Source organism: Astyanax mexicanus, chromosome 1 (genome assembly GCF_023375975.1).
Source record: "Astyanax mexicanus isolate ESR-SI-001 chromosome 1, AstMex3_surface, whole genome shotgun sequence".
Lineage (NCBI taxonomy): Eukaryota > Metazoa > Chordata > Actinopteri > Characiformes > Acestrorhamphidae > Astyanax > Astyanax mexicanus.
Window position 1 is genome coordinate 111,739,407 of NC_064408.1, and position 21,378 is coordinate 111,760,784.

Genomic DNA, 21,378 nt, shown 5'->3' on the forward strand with positions numbered 1-21,378 from the left:
GTGGTCTCGTGCGCCTGTTTTTTGTTTCTCACACGCCTTCTCTATAAACCCCGCCCCCTTGCTCGTGATTGACCAGCTTTAACTCACCTCCTGCCTTATGATTGGCTAGAAGTGCCCCGCCTCCCTTATTATGACTGACTAGGCGTGTAGTCCCGCCTTACGCTGCACCAGCCAATCGTGGGGCAGTGGGTGTGGTCTATCGGAATGCAGGCGGGAAACAAAAGCATCTCGCGCTCAGCTCGTTATAATGTCTCGCGCTGGGACAGTCGGGGGAGAGAAGACGCGCGCGGTGCGCTCAGTGAGTGGATACGGGGCGCGCGGAGCTGCACGAGAGGATTTCTAATAGCAGCAGCAGCACCGTCACTGTCATCATCAGCAGCAGCATCAGCAGCAGAAGTTGGGCTTCTCTGATTAACTTGCATCCCACTGGACCGTATAGCGATGGTGGCGCGCGCAGTTCGTGCGTGTTCCCGCGCGCTTTCGTGCGCGCTCGCGGTTCTGTGCGGGATGATAGCTGCGTTTAACCTGGACCTGGAGAAACCGCAGGAGTACAGCGGACCTGAGGGAAGCTATTTCGGCTACTCTGTGGATTTTTACCACCCAACACAGGACAGGAGCGCGTGAGTGTCCCAGTTCAGCTACCAGTTTAACCGGTCCAACCTGCAGCATCTTATATCAAAGATTTAATAAAGGATTAAATGCACTATTAAATGCAAATTTTCTTCCAAACTGCAGTTTTGTGCAAATCTACACTCTTCTTTAAGAAGCTGAATTACCAAAGAAACACTTGAAATTTAGACAAAAAGATTAGTGATTAGTTTACTGACCTGCAGCTGAAGGTTATAAAGTACACCTTGTATTAGAGTAAGAAAGTAGTTTGCTTAGTTGTGGGAGTTCTGAATTGTTTATAGAAGTGCAGCAGAACTTTTTAAGGCAAACAGAATTAACTATTTGACTATATCTTTGAGAACTTTAAGAAATTTAGACTACTAAATTTAACAGAGCTTAATCTCAGTCTAGGTAACTTCCTGTCAGTGATAAAATGTGGGTGATAATTAATCGTACATCTTCTTGAGTACCATGATGATATTATTATTATCATCAGTTTATAGTTCTTAAACCAATACAAGATGCTGGATGTACTATGAAGTTCTGGTGTTAGTACATCTGCATGTAAAATCAGTACTAAGTGTAATTTGCAGCTGTACATTTGCAGAAAGTCAGTATTTATTTAGTGTGTATTTATTTATTTATTTATTTATTTATTTATTTATCTATGTCATTCAGTACTAGTAGTTTTTAAGTTTTTAAAATCAGTTTGCTTTAAATGAAATCTAAGCATTTAAATAACAGAGAGTTTGTCAATTATTCTTTTGAAAATGCAATAGTCACACGTGAAACCATACCTAATAATGCAATTTAACAAAAAAAAAAATTGTAGAGTTGCACAGTACTGCAGTTTGGCAAAAAAAAACAGGTACTCTAGTGTTCAGTTCATCCATGTATTTATTTAACCAAATCCTCATTTCTTGGCTAATGCTCAGGGGCTAGGCACACTAAGATGTTCTAGTGCTGTTCTATAAGTTAATATTCAGTATTTTAGTAGTTTTTAAATAGTAATTGCTTTTACTTTTAATTTTGTGAAAACCTAGGTGGAAGGTTCTTTAATAAAGGCAGTGGTTATATATAAAATTTGTATATGGCTCTTTAAATGTAAAATGCAGTTTGGCAAACAATTAGGTGCTCTACAATGTCTCAAACCAGCCAATGTATTAGTTTAAATATTAATTGCTGGATGCAAAGATAAGTTCTGCTCCAGTTCTATAAACTATTTAGTACTTCAGTAGTGTTTAAGCTGTTCATTTTGTGGCTGCATTCAATTCTAACTGATAAGCCTAATGAGTTATTTAAGGGTTCATTGGAAAAGGTAATTGTTATTTATAAAGCCTTGACAGTCATTAGTGTCTTATTACTCTTAATAAAGCACATTAACTGGGTATGTGTAGTCTATAATCTTGTATTGCTCTAAATAAAGCAAATAAAATGAGTCTGTACAGTCTACAGTCTCTTATTACTCTTAATAAAGCAAATAAACTGAGTCTGTACAGTCTACAGTCTCTTATTACTCTTATCAAAGCAAATAAACTGAGTCTGTACAGTCTACAGTCTCTTATTACTCTTAATAAAGCAAATAAACTGAGTCTGTACAGTCTATAGTCTTGTATTGCTCTTAATAAAGCAAATAAACTGAGTCTGTACAGTGTATAGTCTCTTATTAATCTTAATAAAGAAAAGAAACTGAGTCGGTACAGTCTATAGTCTCTTATTATTCTTAATAAAGCAAATAAACTGAGTCTGTACAGTCTATAGTCTCTTATTACTCTTAATATAGCAAATGAACTGAGTCTGTACAGTCTATAGTCTCGTATTACTCTTAATATAGCAAATAAACTGAGTCGGTACAGTCTATAGTCTCTTATTACTCTTAATAAAGAATATAAACTCAGTCTGTATACGGTATAGTCTCTTATTACTATACCTAAACCCACTAAACTGAGTCTGTGCAGTCTATAGCCTTGTATTACTGTTACTAAACCCACTGAACTGAGTCTGTACAGTCTATAGTCTTTCATTACTATTACTAAACCCACTGAACTGAGTTTGTACAGTCTATAGTCTCTTATTACTATTACTAAACCCACTGGACTGAGTCTGTACAGTCTGTAGTCTCTTATTACTATTACTAAACCCACTGATCTGAGTCTCTACAGTCTACATTCTTTTATTACTATTACTAAACCCACTGAGCTGAGTCTGTAAAGTCTATAGCCTCTTATTACTATTACTAAACCCACTGAACTGAGTCTGTACCGTCTATAGCCTCTTATTACTATTACTAAACCCACTGAACTAAGTCTGTACAGTCTATAGTCTTTCATTACTATAGTCTGTACAGTCCACAGCCTCTTATTATTTGCAATAAACCAAATGAACTGGGTCTGTACAGTCTATAGTCTGTTATTACTGTTACTAAACCCACTGAACTGAGTCTGTGCAGTCTACAGCTTCTTATTGCTATTACAAATATATTACTAATATTAAACCAATTGAAAGGTGTCTAAATGGTATACAGGCTCTTAATACATTGAATCTAATCACATAATTAGGTCTGTACAGCAGAGGACTAGATTCACACAGTTTGGGCCATCAGTTAACATTAAGCACTTTAAGAAATGTATTTAATGCAGTGTCAGCTGCTCCTCACTAATGTAGTCTTTGGAAATGAGCATAAAGAAATACTGTAATGATCTGAAGTCTTCTTTAAGAATTTAGAGAAACTGCTGGATTAGGTGTTTTGGTACATTATCTCAGTGCTTGGGATATGTGATGTAGGCATGAGTTATTCAGTGTCCCAATAAAAGTGCCTTTTTAAACTTTAATGATCCCATTTACAGTGTTTCCGGTCTGTAAGCGAGCATAAACTGGAAAAAAGGCCTCTAATACCATGACTGGCAGTCTTCTCAGCTCAGCTTGGGATTCAGCACCACTAAGATGGACCAAAGACCAAAGGGAATAAAGTTTTAGGAGTGCCTTTATGTGAATGTGAAATTATTATAGCTTGATTATTATTGATTTACTGTCACACAAGACGCATTACTGCACCTGGCCACTGTCCCAGACAGTTTTTCACAGGCAGTGTTAAAACTTTCCAAAAGTTTACTATGTGACTGACTGCACTTTAGGTTCTGTCTGTTTTAGCTGATTTAGTATACAGTATGCTTTAATGGTTGCATGTTATGCACTTACAAAATCCTTAGGTTTACTATCAATTTTTTCTCCAAAATATATTAAAAAAAAGTATTTTAACCCACTTTTTACCACAGTTTTTGGTCATTTCCAACTTCGAACCAATAGGTAGGATTTCTTATCACAAAGATCTTCCTCTGAGACACATAAAGCTTGTTATCTTTTTACAAATGCTTACTAATGAGCATTCTGTCAGACAGTTCTACTACATCACCTCTACCTAGCATCCAATGGAGTTAAGAGGCAGAGGACCATAGAGAACCAGGCCATTTATCCATTTATGCTTATTGTGTGTAGTGGCCGTGAATGGCTGCGGCATCATCAGAAACCCAACAGGCAATTTGCTGATGATAGAACCATCTAGACATTTGCATTCCACTCAGAAGCCTTCACTTATCTAGTTGTTTTAGATACAGAATACAGAAAACTGACTGCCAAACCCACATTATATTAAAAAAGTCAAATTTAAAACAATGGAGAATCAAGCTTTTTGTGTGACAGCCATGATAAATATTATCAATATTTAGTGTAATCAATATTTTCACCCATTACAGATCATGACTTACTTGATAATGTTAATTCATAGCTGAAAAACAAGACCCAGATAAAAAAAAAACACATTAATATGGCTAAGAATGAATAGACCAGGCGTCTGTGATTAAGTTTGGCCGTGGGCCAGATATTTTCCAAGCCATTACGTGACGGGCCACAAAAAAATTCTGTTTTGGAAAATTAAGTGTAATGGCATGATGGAGTGCTACAGACTAGTAGCTCTTCAGCCCAGAGGGTTGTTGAACCCAGTTGCAGAACAGTTGATCTCAAAGCAGGTAAACGCAAGAAAAAAGGAAAATAAATAAATAAATAAAAACACGCTCCTCATGCGGGATCTAACCTGGTCGTCAGAGTCGTGGTCCCATACACTTCCGCTGCCCCGGCTAGTGAAATGGAACATGGCCAGAAAAAAGCGCCCAGAAAAACGGGCAGAAAAACGAGAATGTGTGGAAACTAAAGTCATGCCGAGCGCCACAGTGGGACAGGGGAGGAATGTGAACAAAAGCTCACCAGAAAAGCATTTTATTTATTTATTTATTTTTCTCATTATTGTTCATTATAGTTCAAACAAACTCACGGGTCAGATGTTTCATGCTTGCGGGCCACATATTGTCGATCCCTGGAATAGACTGTGGTTGGCATCAGTTAGCATGATTATTTTATCAGTGCTGTAAATTGTCTAGTTGGCTCATTGATTCATTGTTAACTATAACTTGTCACTAGTCACTGGTTAACAGTTTTTTCCAGGCACTGATGTCAGTAGCTGCTTTAACCCAGATGCATTGTGTGTGGTTATGAATGAATATGTGGTTAACAGTGAATCTCATTGAGATTGACAGCGTTTCTCTCTTTTTCTCTCTCTCTCTCTCTCTCTCTCTCTTTTTTTTTATCTCTCTCTCTCCAGGTTGGCAGTGTTGGTCGGTGCGCCCAAAGCTAACACCTCCCAGCCAAGCATAGTAGAAGGGGGGGCCGTCTACTACTGCCCCTGGCCATCGTCCGAGCCGGACTCTTGCCGCCAGATCCCCTTTGATAAAGCAAGTAAGTGGACTCGTAAACTGCACTCTTTAAAACAGAGGAGCCAAATGGACCCAAACGGGACCAGGGAAAAAGCACTTTTGGTTCTTTAAAGAACATTTAGTTTAATTTAGAACATTAGTTAAAGAAATGTTTTTTGAAAAGAAGAGGTATAAACTTAAGAATCTTTTTAAAAGATTGATAGAACCTTCATATTGTTTGATGGTTCTATACAAATACAAAAATTAAGAGACCACTCCAGTTTCTGAATCAGTTTCTCTAATTTTGCTATTTATAGGTATATGTTTGAGTAAAGTGAACATTTTTTATTCTATTAACTACAGTCAATATTTCTCCCAAATTCCAAATAAAAATATTGTAATTTACAGCATTTATTTGCAGAATATGAGAAATGGCTGAAATAACAAAAATACCTTAAAAAATGCAAAGACAGTTTTCATGCAACTTGGCATGTTCTCCTCCACCAGTCTTACACACTGCTTTTGGATAACTTTATGTCACTCCTGGTGCAAAAATTCAAGCAGTTCAGTTTGGTTTGATGGCTTGTGATCATCCATCTTCCTCTTGATTATATTCCAGAGGTTTTTAATTTCATAAAATAAAAGAAACTCATAATTTTAAGTGGTCTCTTATTTTTTCAGAGCTATATGCCATTTTTCTAAAAACATGCTTTCTAACACACAGAGACTTGCACTGATTATTTCTGTGATTAGGTACATTATCATCCCCAGTACTAATAAAGCACCTGTTAATCCCATATTTCCAATCTCATCTCGTTATCTAAAGCACATTTTGCAAATTAGTGTTCACTTACTTTTTCTAGCCTACAGTGTGTGGATGGTTACTCAATGTGCCCAATTAAATATATGTTCACATATGTAACTGACTAATTTAAAAAAAATGAACAAATTTCTACAAATGCTCTTTTAAATTATGCCATTAAATGATGATTATTAGGTTAATAAATACACTTATTTGGCTACAAAGATACATGTGGGAACCTTTATAGGTGTGAAAAATGATGTAAAGGTTCATTACCAATTTAAAAGATTTAAAATTCATCTCAAATATTTGTTACAAATATTTGAAACAAATTAGTTTGTGAATTAGCTTCTGGAGGACACAGAGATTCACTTACTTTTTCTAGCCTGCACTCTGGATGTGTACTTAGTCTGCTCAATAAACCAGCAGTACAGTTTCGGTACAGTGTGTAGGGTGCACTTTTAACCTCTTACACACAAACTGTACAGTTTCGGTACAGTTTGATACAATTTGGGAGACCTGTAATAAATGTGTAGGCATCAGATCTTTAATGGGTAATCAGGTGAGTCAGGAGAATTCCCGGTAAGCCAGTAAGACTTTAAACTGGTTAATATACAGGTGGGCCAATATATAAACACACACATTAAAACACATTAATGTTCAGACAGGCTATAAATGTTATACCCAGGAGTACATTTCTAGTAATGTACAGGGTTAAGCCTGCGGTCCCCTCCTGTAGAGCTATAAACCAGAATGTAAATTGAATTTAAATGCAATTCATAGTGTACAGTACCTTAGAGTGTAATTTGTTATGCAATTACATAATTACATTTCAGTAGTAAAATAAGTAAAACCACAGTGAGAGCTCTAGATCTCTATGGATTAACACATTCATGGAATCATTTATATATCAGATCAAAGAGAATACATTAAAATACCTATAAAATATTTCTAAAGACATCAATAAATGATAAATATTAAAGTAATAATCACTTTTATACAGCCTCACTATATTTTTAGACATTAGCCTGAGGTTTAGGCTCTGCTCACTCCAGCCTCGACAATAAAAAGATCAAAACCCACATCCAAAAACAAGTTCATTTCCCCGCATATGGTTTGGGTTAAGCTTCAGCAGCGCAGTAATTACCAAGGAACCCCCCCTCCCGTAACTTTACCTCCATGTGCAATCTGGCGCGATTCAGATGCTCTGACGCGTAATGCATCACTCACATCCATTCCCATCAGCCAGTGACCCTCAAGACACGTTCAGCTAAAAATCCGGCTTTTCCCCTGACCTCAGATTCAGTTCATTCACATGGCTAATGTAGCTAACAAGTTGTGGAAGCTCATACCTCACCAATTAGCTTTGTGCAGACGGCATGCCTGAGCCATGACACACTTGTAAAGTAATCTCTTTTTTTTTCGTTTTATTCTTTGGGTTATTTTTTTTTTTTACTAAGTGACAGACTGTTATCTATACATGGAAAAACCTAAAGACATAAAAAACATGATGAAAAGACCATGCTAATGCTAATGTACATAGTAATACCGGATTACAGTTAAGGCTACGTTCACATTACAAGCCACATTGCTCAAATCTGATGTTTTCCTTAAATCATATTTGGCTATCCTGACGGTTCACATTCACAAATGTAAGTGATCTGTATCTGTGTGTAGTTTGAATGAATCTGTACCTAAATCGTCTCACTGATTCGTGTATAAACGTCGCCTTTTTCACCAACAACGAAAAACCTCATATTTGAGAGACGACTCATAGCTTTATAAAGAGAAATGGATGCATTCAGTAGCAGCTCATATGCCGAGCATATTGTTGCTGTTTTTGCAACTATAGCTGCCCAGCTGCCCCGAAAGATGTGTAGGTACAAAAGAAAAGCATGTAGTACTAATGCTAATGCGTAAAAGAAAAAAGAAGCATGAATTCCATTTGACCATTCATATTCATCTCACATGTCCATGGATCGGATACATATCTGATTTAGGACCACATAAGAAAGTGACTAAAATCTGATTACAAAAAAAAATAAACGAATTTGGCACGTTCACACAGCCATGAAACAATCAGATCTGAGTCACATTGAGCAAAAAAATCAGATTTGAGTCACTTCAGCCCGGTAATGTGAACGTAGCCTTAGTTACTTGAGCCAGTATTGGTTTTCTGCAGAGTAGCTTCAACATATTATATTATCGTGATTCAAATTCACTTATAGAGCCATATAGCCTTTAGCCTGATTTTTTTTAGATGCTAACAGAATTACCATTCCAAATGTCATAGAACATAAACTAGTATCATGTCCCATGACTTTTGCCATGTCCCATGGAGGGAAGCTAAAGAATGCTGTTGTGGGCTTTCGTGCATTGAATGTGGATCTGATTTCTAACAGAGTGTGCCAAATGCCATCGATCACAATCATTACCACACTGTCTGTCCACTACACTGTCCACTGTGGGTGGTAATGGCTTCTATGATGTAGTCCCAGCACACCCAGTGAAACTGTGGATCGAGGAATGTTATATGCCCATTCTACTTTGGAAAGGCCAGTGTTTAGCCTCACTCCCAGAATAACAGCTCACAACATATACTGTACATGTGCGGGCATTCCCCAACTCTTCCCGAGGTATTGCTTCATAATCAAGTTGCATTCTATCCCATGACTTTTGGCATTACAGTGTAATTTATTTATTTTTTGATCGAGATCACTATAGATATTAAGAGAAAAGAGCGCCATCTACACACCCAGAAAGAGCAAAGCCAATTGTGCTCTCATTGGGCTCTGGCAAGCTGCATGACCGGGATTCGTACCAGCGATCAGCACTTTAACATCCAGTGGGTCCACCAACCAGATGTAACATGTAATTTGCATATCCCCAGCATTCTATGCAATTATAAAATCAACATTATGGATTTCCATCCATCTATATACAAATGATCCAATGATGATGATGCTCCACTATTAGCTACATTAGCCTTGTTGCTCCAGTGCAAAATTAAAGAAGCTAACTTCAGACTATATCATATCGTATCGTACGCGATATTTAAAAATATATTACATTTTAAATATCGAGAACGATAATATACCCTGAAATATCGTGCCATACCACCCAACCCTAATAATCACATGATCAGGGTTCTCTTTTTTTTTTATTTGCACTGTTAAATTTGCATTATATATCTACTATATATCTAATATCTACTATATCTACTATAGATTATATATGTCCAGTATCATTTATTTTACTTTAATCCTGGATATATGGAGAGATATATGGAGTGCATTATTAATATTATTAGTATCATGATATTCTGGATAACTGACTTCTGTTACAAATCTGATATTTTTTTTTGTATTTTTTAATATAACACTGAGTTAGGGGTGTGCCATATCATATCATATGCAATAATATATATTTTTTTAATTTTCATTTTGTTGCAGTAATCTAATATTATTTTATAATATAATTTTAGGGCCATATTGCCCACCCGTACTTCAGACACCTTCAGGCGTCGTATTTATTTGGCTTTGTAATGGGAGAATTTTTTTTAATTAGAATTTTTGCCCAAACAGTCACTTGTAAAAGCTTCAGTAAGTTTTCAGTAAAGCAGCTGTGCAGGGGATGTGCGATGACGGTAAGGTTTGTGCAATCCAGTCCAAAGCCATGCATCTCACAGGATATATGTGCTGTGTGTAGTCACGTTTTAAATCTCTGCTGGCATGTGGGGAGCAGATGCCAATAGAGCCTGAGGGCATGTGCTGTTTCTGCGGCTGCTGCATTGTTGTGCACGGCCCGCCAGACTTACCCTTGTGAGAGAGGGAGTATGGGGGGTTGCTATATAGGTAAAACTGGGGCACTTTTTTTTTGTTTTTACCAGCATGTTGGTGTTTAGGATGCTAAATGATCTGCTTAGAGGCCGCAGCATACTCTACGTCAATATTTGTCAGTGTGACCCACAATACACTTTTTAATAAGAGTAGAGGCCAGTAGAGGGAGCTCTAGCGAACATGTCTGTGGTGTTGGTTTGCACTTTTGAAATATTGCCTACAGATTAAAGTGGCAAAATAGAGTTATGGTCTTTTTGGCTGCCTCCATCTGCTCTGAGTCTCAGGTGTAAGGGGTGGGTGGGGTGAATTCATGCTGAAAGACTGCTCCAAAAGAGAAAGAGAAAAGAGTCATCTGGGTGCCGTGGGTTTCAGTTTGTCTGGTAGACTCATTATATGTTAAGTACATGCCAGTGATTGATGAAGTTTAGGGGATATTGAATTAAGAGGAAGACTTTCATGTGGAGAAGTGTCTGTGTGTGTGTGTGTGTGTGTGTGTGTGTGTGTGTGTGTCTGTGTGTGTGTGTGTGGTAAAGGCTGTAAAGTAAGGCAAGAACATATGGAGATGATATGGAAAAAATAAAAGTGTTTCTGTTATATTGAAACAATAAGTTGAGAAAAATAATTGCTTGTTAATGGAAACTTTGAAAAAGTTTCCATTTCCTATAATAAAGTGCTTTAATTAATCTACAACTCACTTTAATGCTTTATAATATGTATATAATTACAGTACTGTATATGGGGATTGCAGTACATCAAATGAAGTACTGGGAAATCACTGAATGGGTGGCAGTAGAGTACTGTAATTATAAGAGGATTGAAGTACAGTACCTGTATGTAAAGGGAGATTTGGTGGTCATGCTGGTCATTTTGTTCAACCAGCTTGGTGATGTTGGTGATGCTGGTTGACAAACTTGGTGATGTTGGTAATGCTGCTAAACCAGCTTGGTCATTCTGGTCATGCTGGGCGACAAGCTTGGTGATGTTGGTCATGCTGGTCATTCTGGTCTGCCAGCTTGGTGATGTTGTTCATGCTGGTCGACAAGCTTGGTGATGTTGTTCATGCTGGTCAACCAGCTTGGTGATGTTGGTCATGCTGGTCATTCTGGTCAACCAGTTTGGTGATGCTGGCCATGCCGGTCAACCAGCTTGGTGATGTTGGTGATGTTGGTAATGCTGGTCAACCAGCTTGGTGATGTTGGTGATATTGATTATGTTGGTCATTCTGATCAACCAGCTTTGTGATGTTGGTGATATTGATTATGTTGGTCATTCTGATCAACCAGCTTTGTGATGTTGGTGATATTGATTATGTTGGTCATTCTGTTCAACCAGCTTTATGATGTTGGTCAACCAGCTTGGTGATGTTGGTGATGTTGGTAATGCTGGTCAACCAGGTTGGTGATTCTGGTCATGCTGGTTTACAATCTTGGTGATATTGGTTATGTTGGTCATGCTGGTTAACCAGCTTGGTGATGTTGGTCAACAATCTTGGTGATGTTGGTGATGTTGGTAATGCTGGTCAACCAGGTTGGTGATTCTGGTCATGCTGGTTTACAATCTTGGTGATATTGGTTATGTTGGTCATTCTGTTCAACCAGCTTGGTGATGTTGGTGATGCTGGTCGACAATCTTGATGATGTTGTTGATGTTGGTAATGCTAGTCAACCAGCTTGGTGAGGTTGGTAATATTGGTTATGTTGAACATGCTGGTTAACCAACTTAGTCATGCTGCTCATGACAGTTAATCAGCTTGGTTATGATGGTCAACCAGCTTGGTGATTCTGGTCATTCTGTTTGACGAGCTTGGTCATGCTGCTCATGTTTGTCAATGTCGCTTGACCAGCTTGGTGACGTTGGTAAACAATTTTGGTCAAGCTGGTCAGGCAGGTTGGTGAGCTTACTGCTCATGTTGGTCATTCTGGTCAACCAGTTTGGTCCTGCTAGTGATGCTGAAGCTTGATCATGCTGGTTGTCTAGGTAGGTCAGGTTGATCAAGTCGAAATGCTTGGATTGTCATGGTTGTGGACGAGCTAGACCATCAAACTTAACAAAAAACACACCCTGTACTGGCCAAGCACTTCACCAGCCTGACCAGCTTCAACTGTTCAGTCTGGTTTTCAGCAAGGAGTTGAGTGTTTGATTGTTATTTTAGACTTTTAGAGTTTGGGTTTCAAAAGGATCATTCCCAGTTGGGCCTGATTGAGTTGGTGTATGGTTGCAGGTACAGGTCAGGGTAGGACTTCACATTTTAATACCCGGACAGACCTCTAACAGAGAGGCAGATGAAAGGACAGACGGACACGGGTCAAGGGGGTTAAAACTACCCTACTACTACACGTGGGATATCAGTGGAGGTCAGCTACTGACCATGACCAGTGTGGAAGGGTGCCTGCTTTTGATTAGGCATAAACTGGTTCCACTCCCCAGGCATTCTGACTTGCCAGCCTGGGGTACACACACACACACACACACACACACATAAATACACATATACACACACACAAAACACATGCGCAAGTTATCAGATTCATTAGTTACACTGTCTTCGTCACACTCAGCCTTTGATAGAAAATGACTTTGATGAACAACTAATGCAATCAAGCCGTATTCATTAGATACACCATAAACTGCTGCATACTTAGAGTCGCCTGGATTACCTTGCTCTCTCACACACACACACACACACACACACACACACACACACACACACACACACATAATGATGCGTCTGAATCTTCTAGAGTTACACTGTCCTAAACCAGACACATTCCACAGCCTTGAGATTATTGAATTTTAAAGAAAAAAGGAAAATACTCTCTCCATCATTTCCACAGTGTGCCTCGAATCGCTGCACTGCCTCTCTGCCTCTGACAGATGATCTGAATTCCTAAAACCTTCGTTATAGTGCTGATTAAAGACCACTCTTTGCACCTCATATGTTACTGAGCACAGTTATACGGACACTTTGTAAACAGTCTTAGTTACGAGACGGTTTATACATATGGACGCTAGCCCAGCCTCGTATGCAGCTCACTTCACTGGGGTTTATTTAAAGAAGCTGGGGGTTATTAATGAGTCTGCCAGGTCTGGTTACATCATGTTTAAGAGACTGTATTAACAACAAAGCTGCGTGGGGTGTAAAAGCACCTGACAGTGTTTTCCTGTGGCTCTTTGAGAGCTGATATCTCTTAAAGTTTTAGAGCAAAAATCATGCTGGTAATTTGTCATGCTTATTGCGATTTAGACATTTTTGTTTAGAAAAGCGTCCTAGGCATTGAGTGGTCCAGTGGTCTAAAGCACTGCTGCTATGATCAGGAGATCGCTGATTCGAATCCCAGTCTTGCAGCTTGCCATCAGCTGCCAGAGGCCCTGAGAGAGAGCACAATTAGCCTTGCTCTCTCTGGGAGGGTAAATGGCGCTCTTCTATCCCCTCATCACTCCAAAGGGTGATGTTGATCAGCACGAGGCTTCTGTGAGCTAATGTATCGGAACCAATTCGCTGCACTTTCCTCCGAGCACACTACTCGGCAATGCTGTATATAGCAGCAGTTCTGTGCTGTGGCATAACCAGTATAGGGGGATATACAGCTAAATAAGCTAAATTTGAAGGAAAAAAATAAATAAAACAAATCTTGTTCAAGTCTTTTGGTCTGAATTGAGGTCCAAGGCACCTTTCATACCTTCAGTTTTGGTTAAGACCAAGCTAAAAAGTCTTGTTCAGAACAAACAAAGTGAAAAGTGAAAAACCCTTTTATCATCACATACAACTGGGAAATGTTAGATTAGTCTATGTGTTTAATGAGCGTTTTTATTTATAGTCTATTACATCCAGATGCTACAGTCATGTTGTATTTGAACATTAATGAAGCATTGTTACACCATAAGCTCTAGAACTGCACTGTATACTGTTTGTTTATTGCTGTAGGAAAATTGGCCTTCACAATATTGAGATTGGAAAATGCAGTGGAATGCATAAAAGCCTGTTAATAATCACAGACATGTTCATTAAACCACATAATATAATCTGTGGGTGTATCAATGAGTAATATGAAGAAACAATAGGAAATGGTGATGCAGACCATCCGCTCTGTTAATCAGCTCATGTGTAACATGAGATACTGTTTAGATATGGTGAACATATTATTATGATGACATTATCTTTTTGGAAAGGTTTTATATATATCATAACATATGGCATCATGTTAAGCATTAATGATGCTGATTAGATTAACATAACAGTTAATGATGGTGTGTCAAGAATTATCCCAATTTATTCTAGGGACTGAGTAATGAGAAAAAAAAGATGGCGAGATAGAAGGAGAGAGAGAGTGATAATGGCTGGGTTTTTGAGGTGAAGACTGTTCTGTGTGTACTTTGTCACTCTCTCTTTCTCGATCTCTTCCTCTCTTTCTCTTTCTTCATGTTCCTTTATTTGTGTGTGGGATATGTCTATTGATATTGACTTCAGCATCATTAAGTCTAAGTCTTTGGCAGCAGGTAAATGTCATGGGTTGAGTGCGCAAGTCCTTTTTTAGTCTCTGAGGGTTGAATCTGATTTGAGTTTGAGGTTAAGTCTTTGGGGTGGGGGGGGGGGGGTTGTGGGTCTGAAGCCAATCTCTGGGGTGCAATTGTGAATTTGAGTGGATTTTCTGAGGGGAAGACTGAAACATGTTTTTATTGTACAAGACCAAGACAAGTCTAGATTCTCCAGGCTGTGAGTCCAAGTTAAGTCTTGAGTCTCAGGGTTTGAGTTTAAGTCTAGTCTAGAGTCCAAGTTAAGTCTTGAGTCTCTGGGTTTGAGTCCAAGTTAAGTCTAAGTCTAAGTTAAGGATTGAGTCTCTGGGTTTGAGTCTAAATTAAGCCTATAGTCCAAGTTAAGTCTTGAGTCCAAGTTAAGTCTTGAGTCTCTGGGTTTGAGTTCAAGTCAAGTCTAGAGTCCAAGTTAAATCTTGAGTCTCTGGGGTTAAATCCAAGTCAAGTGTAGAGTCCAAGTTTCCAAGTTAAGTCTTGAGTCTCTGGGTTTGAGTCTACGTTAAGCCTAGAGTCCAAGTTAAGTCTTGAGTCTCTGGATTTGAGTCCAAGTCAAGTCTAAAGTCCAAGTTAAGTATTGAGTCTCTGGATTTGAGTCCAAGTCTAGTCTAGAGTCCAAGTAGATTCTTGAATCTCTGAGTTTGAGTCCAAGTCAAGTTAAGTCTTGAGGTTATGGAGGGGGTATGATCTTGAGTCTCTGGGTTGCAAGTCAAGACTAGAATCTACAGGATATAAGTCTGAATTAGGTCTTGTGTCTTTGGAGGGGAATCCTTGTGAAAACTTGAGTTTCTGGCTTTGAGTCCAAGTCAAGTCTAGAGTCAAATTATGTCCCTGAAGGGGGAATCCAATCAGATCTTGACTCTTCGGGGTCCAAGTTAAGTCTAGAATCTACAGGGTGTAAGTCCAAGTTAAGACTCTAGAGGCTGGACCTGAGCCAAATTTTGAGTCTCTGGGGTATTAGTCTAAGTTATTTTTTGAGTCTCTGGAGAGGGGACTCAAAAAATGTTTTGAGTTTCTTTGTTGTGACTCCAAGTCAAGTCTAGGGTCCAAGTTACATCTTGAGTCTCTAGAGGGGGGACCTAAGTCAAATCTTGAGTCTCTGGGGTATTAAGTCTTAAGTTTCTGTGAAATTTCAAGTCTCTGGGTTTGAGTCCAAGTTAAGTCTGTGGTCCAAGTTATGTCTTGAGTCTCTGAAGGGGGACCTGAGTCAAATCTTGAGTCTCTGGTGTGTTATGTCTCAAATCTCTGAATCTCTGAAAATCTCTGAACTCAGCTCAACTGAAGTCTGTGAGATACAAGTCCAAGTTGAGTCTCAAACCTTTGGAGTGTGAATCCAAGTCAAGTCCTGACTCTCTGGGGTGTTAAGTTTGGGTCTTTTGAGCGTGCAAGACCAAGTCATGTCTTGAGTCTCTGCAGTGCTTAATAAGAATGTACACAGATGCATTAATGTGTAATAAAACTTTTTATAAAAAATTTATAATAACTGCACACAAACATTTTTTTCTGTGAAGCAGTGTAGTTTAAAGTAGGCAATGATTTCCCAAATAGCATTATTGTTTACGTATCTACACTTCATACTTAATTTCTATATTGCTAGCATTAAACTGTGATGGAGATGTCTTGTCATTTTAATTCACCTTTTATCTCTCTCTCTCTCTCTCACTCTCTTACTCAGATAACCGTATGATAAAGATGAACGGGACGCGGGAGCCTTTGGAGTTTAAGTCCCATCAGTGGTTTGGAGCCACGGTTCGAACACACAGGGGAAAAGTAGTGGTGAGTGCTTCTTGGAAATGTAGTCCTGATTATGGATGATTGCAGTGGCGCTGATGTTGCTGCATGTAGCAAGGAAGATGGATGATCACAAGCCATCAAACCATCAAGCTGACCTGCTTGAATTTTTGCACCAGGAGTGGCATAAATTTATCCAAAAGCAGTGTGTAAGACTGGTGGAGGAGAACATGCCAAGATGCATGAAAAAAACTGTGATTAAAAACCAGGGTTATTCCACCAAATATTGATTTCTGAACCCTTAAAACTTACTTGTTTTCTTTGCATTATTTGAGGTCTGAAAGATCTGCATCTTTTATGTGTATATACTCTCAGACTGACTGATCAGCCTGAAATAGCTGGTAACTTCTATAAATTATTAGTCTACTATTATGTATACAGTTTGTTGGTATGAACTGAATGAATGTGTGAGAGGCTAGGATGATCAGTGCATTTGGTTTATTGGAATATTTTTTGTTAATTAATTAATGTGTTTGGTGTGTTTGTTCACAGGCGTGTGCTCCTCTCTATCACTGGAGGACAGTGAAGATGAGCAGTGAGATGGATCCGGTGGGAACCTGCTACATAGCTGTACAGAACTTCAGTGCATATGCAGAATATTCACCCTGCAGAACAAGTGAGTGTATATTACACAGAGGTGGAAAGTAACTAATTACATTTACTCACGTTACTGTAATTAATTAGATTTTATGAGTAATTTGTAATTTTTAAAGTAGTTTTTAAAATAGGTAATTTTACTTTTACTCAAGTAGATTTTGACACAAGTAATTTACTCCGCTCATTGGAAAACTCCCTGTTACTGAGTAAAAATAAAATGCCAGGAAAAAAAATCTGAATAAAACAAAAATTAAACCAATAAGGGACGCGATTTGTAAACTAAACCCCTCCTCCCTCCGCCCGCTTCTCTGTGTTTTTTCATTTAAAATCCATTAATTATTTTTTTTTACATCAAATAATTAAAAGTAACTATGTAACTTTTACTCAAATTACATTTTAAATTAAGTACTTTTTTACTTTTACTCAAGTAGATTTTTAGATGGGTACTTTTACTTTTACTTGAGTAGAATTTTAGCAAAGCAAAAGTACATTTTCCACCTCTGATATTACACTACCACGCATAAACACACACACACACACTCTACACTTTTACACACAGTACTGTAATGGCAGTGCCTGTTCAGTATCCTCATAAACACAGTTTTTTTTTCTGTTAGCTCTTTCTCCCCCACTAACGTACAAACAATCCACCACCCACTGCTACCTTCTGAAACTCCAAACTGAAAACCCCTCCACCCTCTGCAGAGGTTAACCCCCGCCTCACCCCATTCACCCCTTCCTGTCCTGCAGACAGTAGCAGTGGCATTAGAGCGCAGTTCCTGCTGCCAGCCTGAGTGCTGTCCATACATACAGCTCATTCAGTCTGCCCAAACCACGCCACACACCAAACACACTGACTCAGTCACACACTGCACTACTGGCCAATCGTCTGCCCTGCTGTAAACAACCATCAAAGGAGGGGGCTGATGTTTACGCTGATGCAATTTCCTGCCTGGCTTCTGTGTTTGATGGATCTGTTCAGATATGAGAAATGTGGAGATATTTACTGTGATATCATAATGAGATCAGCAGTGGAGCTTTCCTGGGTAGCAGTAGTGGTGGCACACACACACACACTCACACATTTGTAGGCATAGACCTGCATTCAGCACACAGTAACCCATACGTTGTTTGAACTCAAATGATTTAAATCTGTTTTACATAAAATTGGATATTTCTAAACAATACTCAACTATTTTGAGTTAGTTGAACATTTGTGAGCACATATACTGTACTATTCAAACTGAGATCATTGAGTTAAACCAACTTATAATAACTGAGTTTAGTCTGTTGCCATTAACAGCTTCAATTTCATTGGCTTCTGTCACAAATCTATTTGCATACTGGGTGTGTCCAACAGTTTCTGACTAACACTCACCATCAGTGTGTAGTGATTCCCCCTGGCCTACCTTAGAAATAAATCAAGCTCCCCTTTAGTTGTAATAACTTGATGTTCTAAGTTATGCTAACTCAAATTTTCATTCCCCATCACTTAACTTTTTTAAGGCAACTGGTTTCCTCCAATTTTTAAAAAGTAAATTTAACTTAAAAATTTGAGCGAACCGGCTGCCTTAAAAAAGTTAAGTAAACTCAACTTATCCGCTTGTACAGTGTAACAAAACTAAAAAAAGTTAAATCAACTTCCCCTTAAGTCGTAATAACTTGATGTTCTAAGTTATACTAACTTAAGTTTTCTCTTACCCATTACTTAACTTTTTGAGGCAACCGGTTTTCTCACATTTTTGTAAGTAAATTCAACTTATCCAGGTTTACAGTGTAGTAGTATTTACAGTTAAACTGGGGAAATTTATGGGGAAACAGAAATGCACTAATGCTAATTTATTTGATACCCCAAAAGTCAGTTATCAGTTGGCGTTCCAGTCAAGCAGACAGTGGCTTTTTTATATAACAAAAGCAAAAATTGCTTCTAACAAAGTTAAATGCAAATGCAAAATCATTGTCTGTATTTAGTATCTATTTTATGATTCACATGCTCTATTAACACCACTGTTCTAAAGGTGACTGACTTCCTCTGTTTCCTTTATTCGCCACTCTAAACTGTTTCAGATCATTAAATGAAATGTAATATATATGACGAGGAGAACATGCACGCTTTGGTTTCGTATCATACACGAAAATTCTGTATCATACACGAAAATTCTGTAACAAAACTATAAAAAAATACTCCATATCATTAAATTGGGATATTCTTGAAAGAACTATATTTACTTTTAATAGTTTGTTTGCAGTTCACATGCACTAAATATGCTACACATTTTAGCTTAATTACTTTATTTTTGTTTTATTTTTTTTCTTACATTATTATTTTTTATAATGTTGAGTCAAAGATTTTTAGATTTGTTACAAAATAAACATTTAAAATTAATTTTTGTTGCAGTCGTATATACTTGAAATTCATTTTAAAAAGTCAATGTTTTGTCATATTGTCAAAATTATTGTTATAGCAAAAATATAACCTCTACTTTCTACATGATTAATGTAAACAGCAGAGGTGATGTTTTTTTTTTTTCGTTATCTTAATGCACTGAATGATATAATCATTGAATTCATATTGTGAATAAATGTTAAATGCTGCTGTTTTTTTTTTCTGTGCAGATAATCCAGACCCTGAGGGACAGGGCTTCTGTCAGGCCGGCTTCAGCGTGGACTTTACCAAGGTAATCACTCTCACATCATCATTATCTGTGTGTACATACTGTATGTATTCATATCTGTTCTGTGTGTCCTGCCTTCCATTCTAATTTTCTCTACCTATCTGTGAGAATAATACAAACACAGACTCTGAAGGAGGTGAAAGTAGGGTTATGAGGGGAAAGAGAGGGAGAGACATGCAGATAATAGAAAGAAAGAGAGAGACGAGAGGAGTGTGCATCTGCAGATGGATATGTCTGATCTCTGACCTCTCTCTCAATGAAACAGAGGAAGCATCTCTGTAAGCTCTCTCTCTCTCTCTCTCTCTTTCTCTCTCTCTTTCACTCTCTCTCCCTCCCAATGTCTCTTTGTCCTTTAGATAACCCTCTTTTCTCACACCCACTCAGAACGACTGTCTTCCTTTGTGGCCTCAGCCTAACCCTGTTGTCCCAGTCACTGGGGTTGTAAATATCTGTTATCATAACGGTTTAATTAAATAATATTTCTTTAGGAAACACACAACTATTTTGTATTAATCACCATGATTCCAATTAATTCATTATATATTAAATGTAAATTAAATGTATATTGCAAGCAAGATGTGGTGTTAAGTACATTTTTAATTTTACACTCTACTAACATTAATTAAATAAAGATAAATAAAAAGTTCAGCATCATTTATCACACTCAGTAAAAGTTTCCCCAGTTTACTACCTCTTCAGGCACTGGCTGTTTTCCAGCTGAAAGATACAAGCTGTACAGGGCTAGAAAAGTAACATTAGCTTAGGTAGCTTGCTAGCTAACTTAGCTATAGCATTACCTTATTTTTCACACTATAAGGCACACTGTATTATAAGGTGCACTATTATTTAACATCTTATTTCTGCTCTAATTACATATGGTGTGCCAGAATTTAAAGCGCTTTTATGCGTCACTAGTAAGGAACATGGGTGTCACCATATTTTCCTTCTGATTCAGCAGGTCTCGCCGCTGGGTGGTAGTGAGGTAACTTAAGTAAAGTAAAGCTAAGCTAAGTAAACAAAACTGTAATTCTTTATTCTGTAAGTCTCAAATGAGTGCTGGATATTAATCTACAGATATTTCTCTCCTAAAAAATGTTTATTTGGGTGAGTAAAGCACTTCTGTTTATTTAAAGTAAGCTTAGAATTTCAGATTTGCTGGGATGCAGCAGCATTAGCGGCTAACAGTAAATGCTGCCCAAAAAGCGCTATGCTGAGGAATCCTAAGTGCTCCTGTAAGCCAGGATTTTATCTCAGTAAACGCCTGATATACTCACCTCTGAATAGTGAAAGTGCTAGCTTTTAGCACTGTTTAGCTAGCCGGGGTTAGCAGCAGGCTACAGTCCGATATACTCACCTCTGAACGCTGACAGAGCTAGCTTTTAGCACTGTTTAGCTAGCTGGGGTTAGCAGCAGGCTACAGTTCAATAATAATCACCTCTGAACAGCAAAAGAGCTAGAAATTTTCGAGGTTAGCGGCTAATGCTAATGCTGATCCAGCCCAGAGTCTATCTGAAACTCCTGTATACTCCTGTGGTGCTTTACTGCTCTGTAGTGCCTGACTGGTAAAATTCATTGAATAGGTGCAACAGATTATGCGGCACACTGACGATTTTTGGGGAAATTAAAGGATTTTAGGTGTATTATAGTGCAAAAAATACTGTAGTTTGTTTACCAAAGAGAAGATGACTCTCTGTGAGCCCTGTGGAGCCCTACATACATCTCTAATTCATGTATCAGTCATTTTAAATTGAATGTACTCTGCAGAGTTTTATAATTGCACTTTCAGAACA

At 38.1% G+C, this 21,378-nt stretch overlaps 1 protein-coding gene across 1 annotated transcript in view; it reads left to right on the forward strand.

The window, feature by feature from the left end:
- Positions 1–257: 257 nt before the first annotated feature.
- itga8 (integrin, alpha 8) overlaps positions 258–21,378 on the forward strand; it is a 168,864-nt gene continuing 147,743 nt past the window's right edge. The window contains exons 1-5 of the mRNA XM_007242178.4: positions 258–620; positions 5,264–5,397; positions 16,201–16,301; positions 16,809–16,932; positions 19,530–19,591. Coding sequence (XP_007242240.3) covers positions 442–620; positions 5,264–5,397; positions 16,201–16,301; positions 16,809–16,932; positions 19,530–19,591 — 600 coding nt within the window. The 5' untranslated portion in view covers positions 258–441. The remainder of the gene's footprint in view (positions 621–5,263; positions 5,398–16,200; positions 16,302–16,808; positions 16,933–19,529; positions 19,592–21,378) is intronic.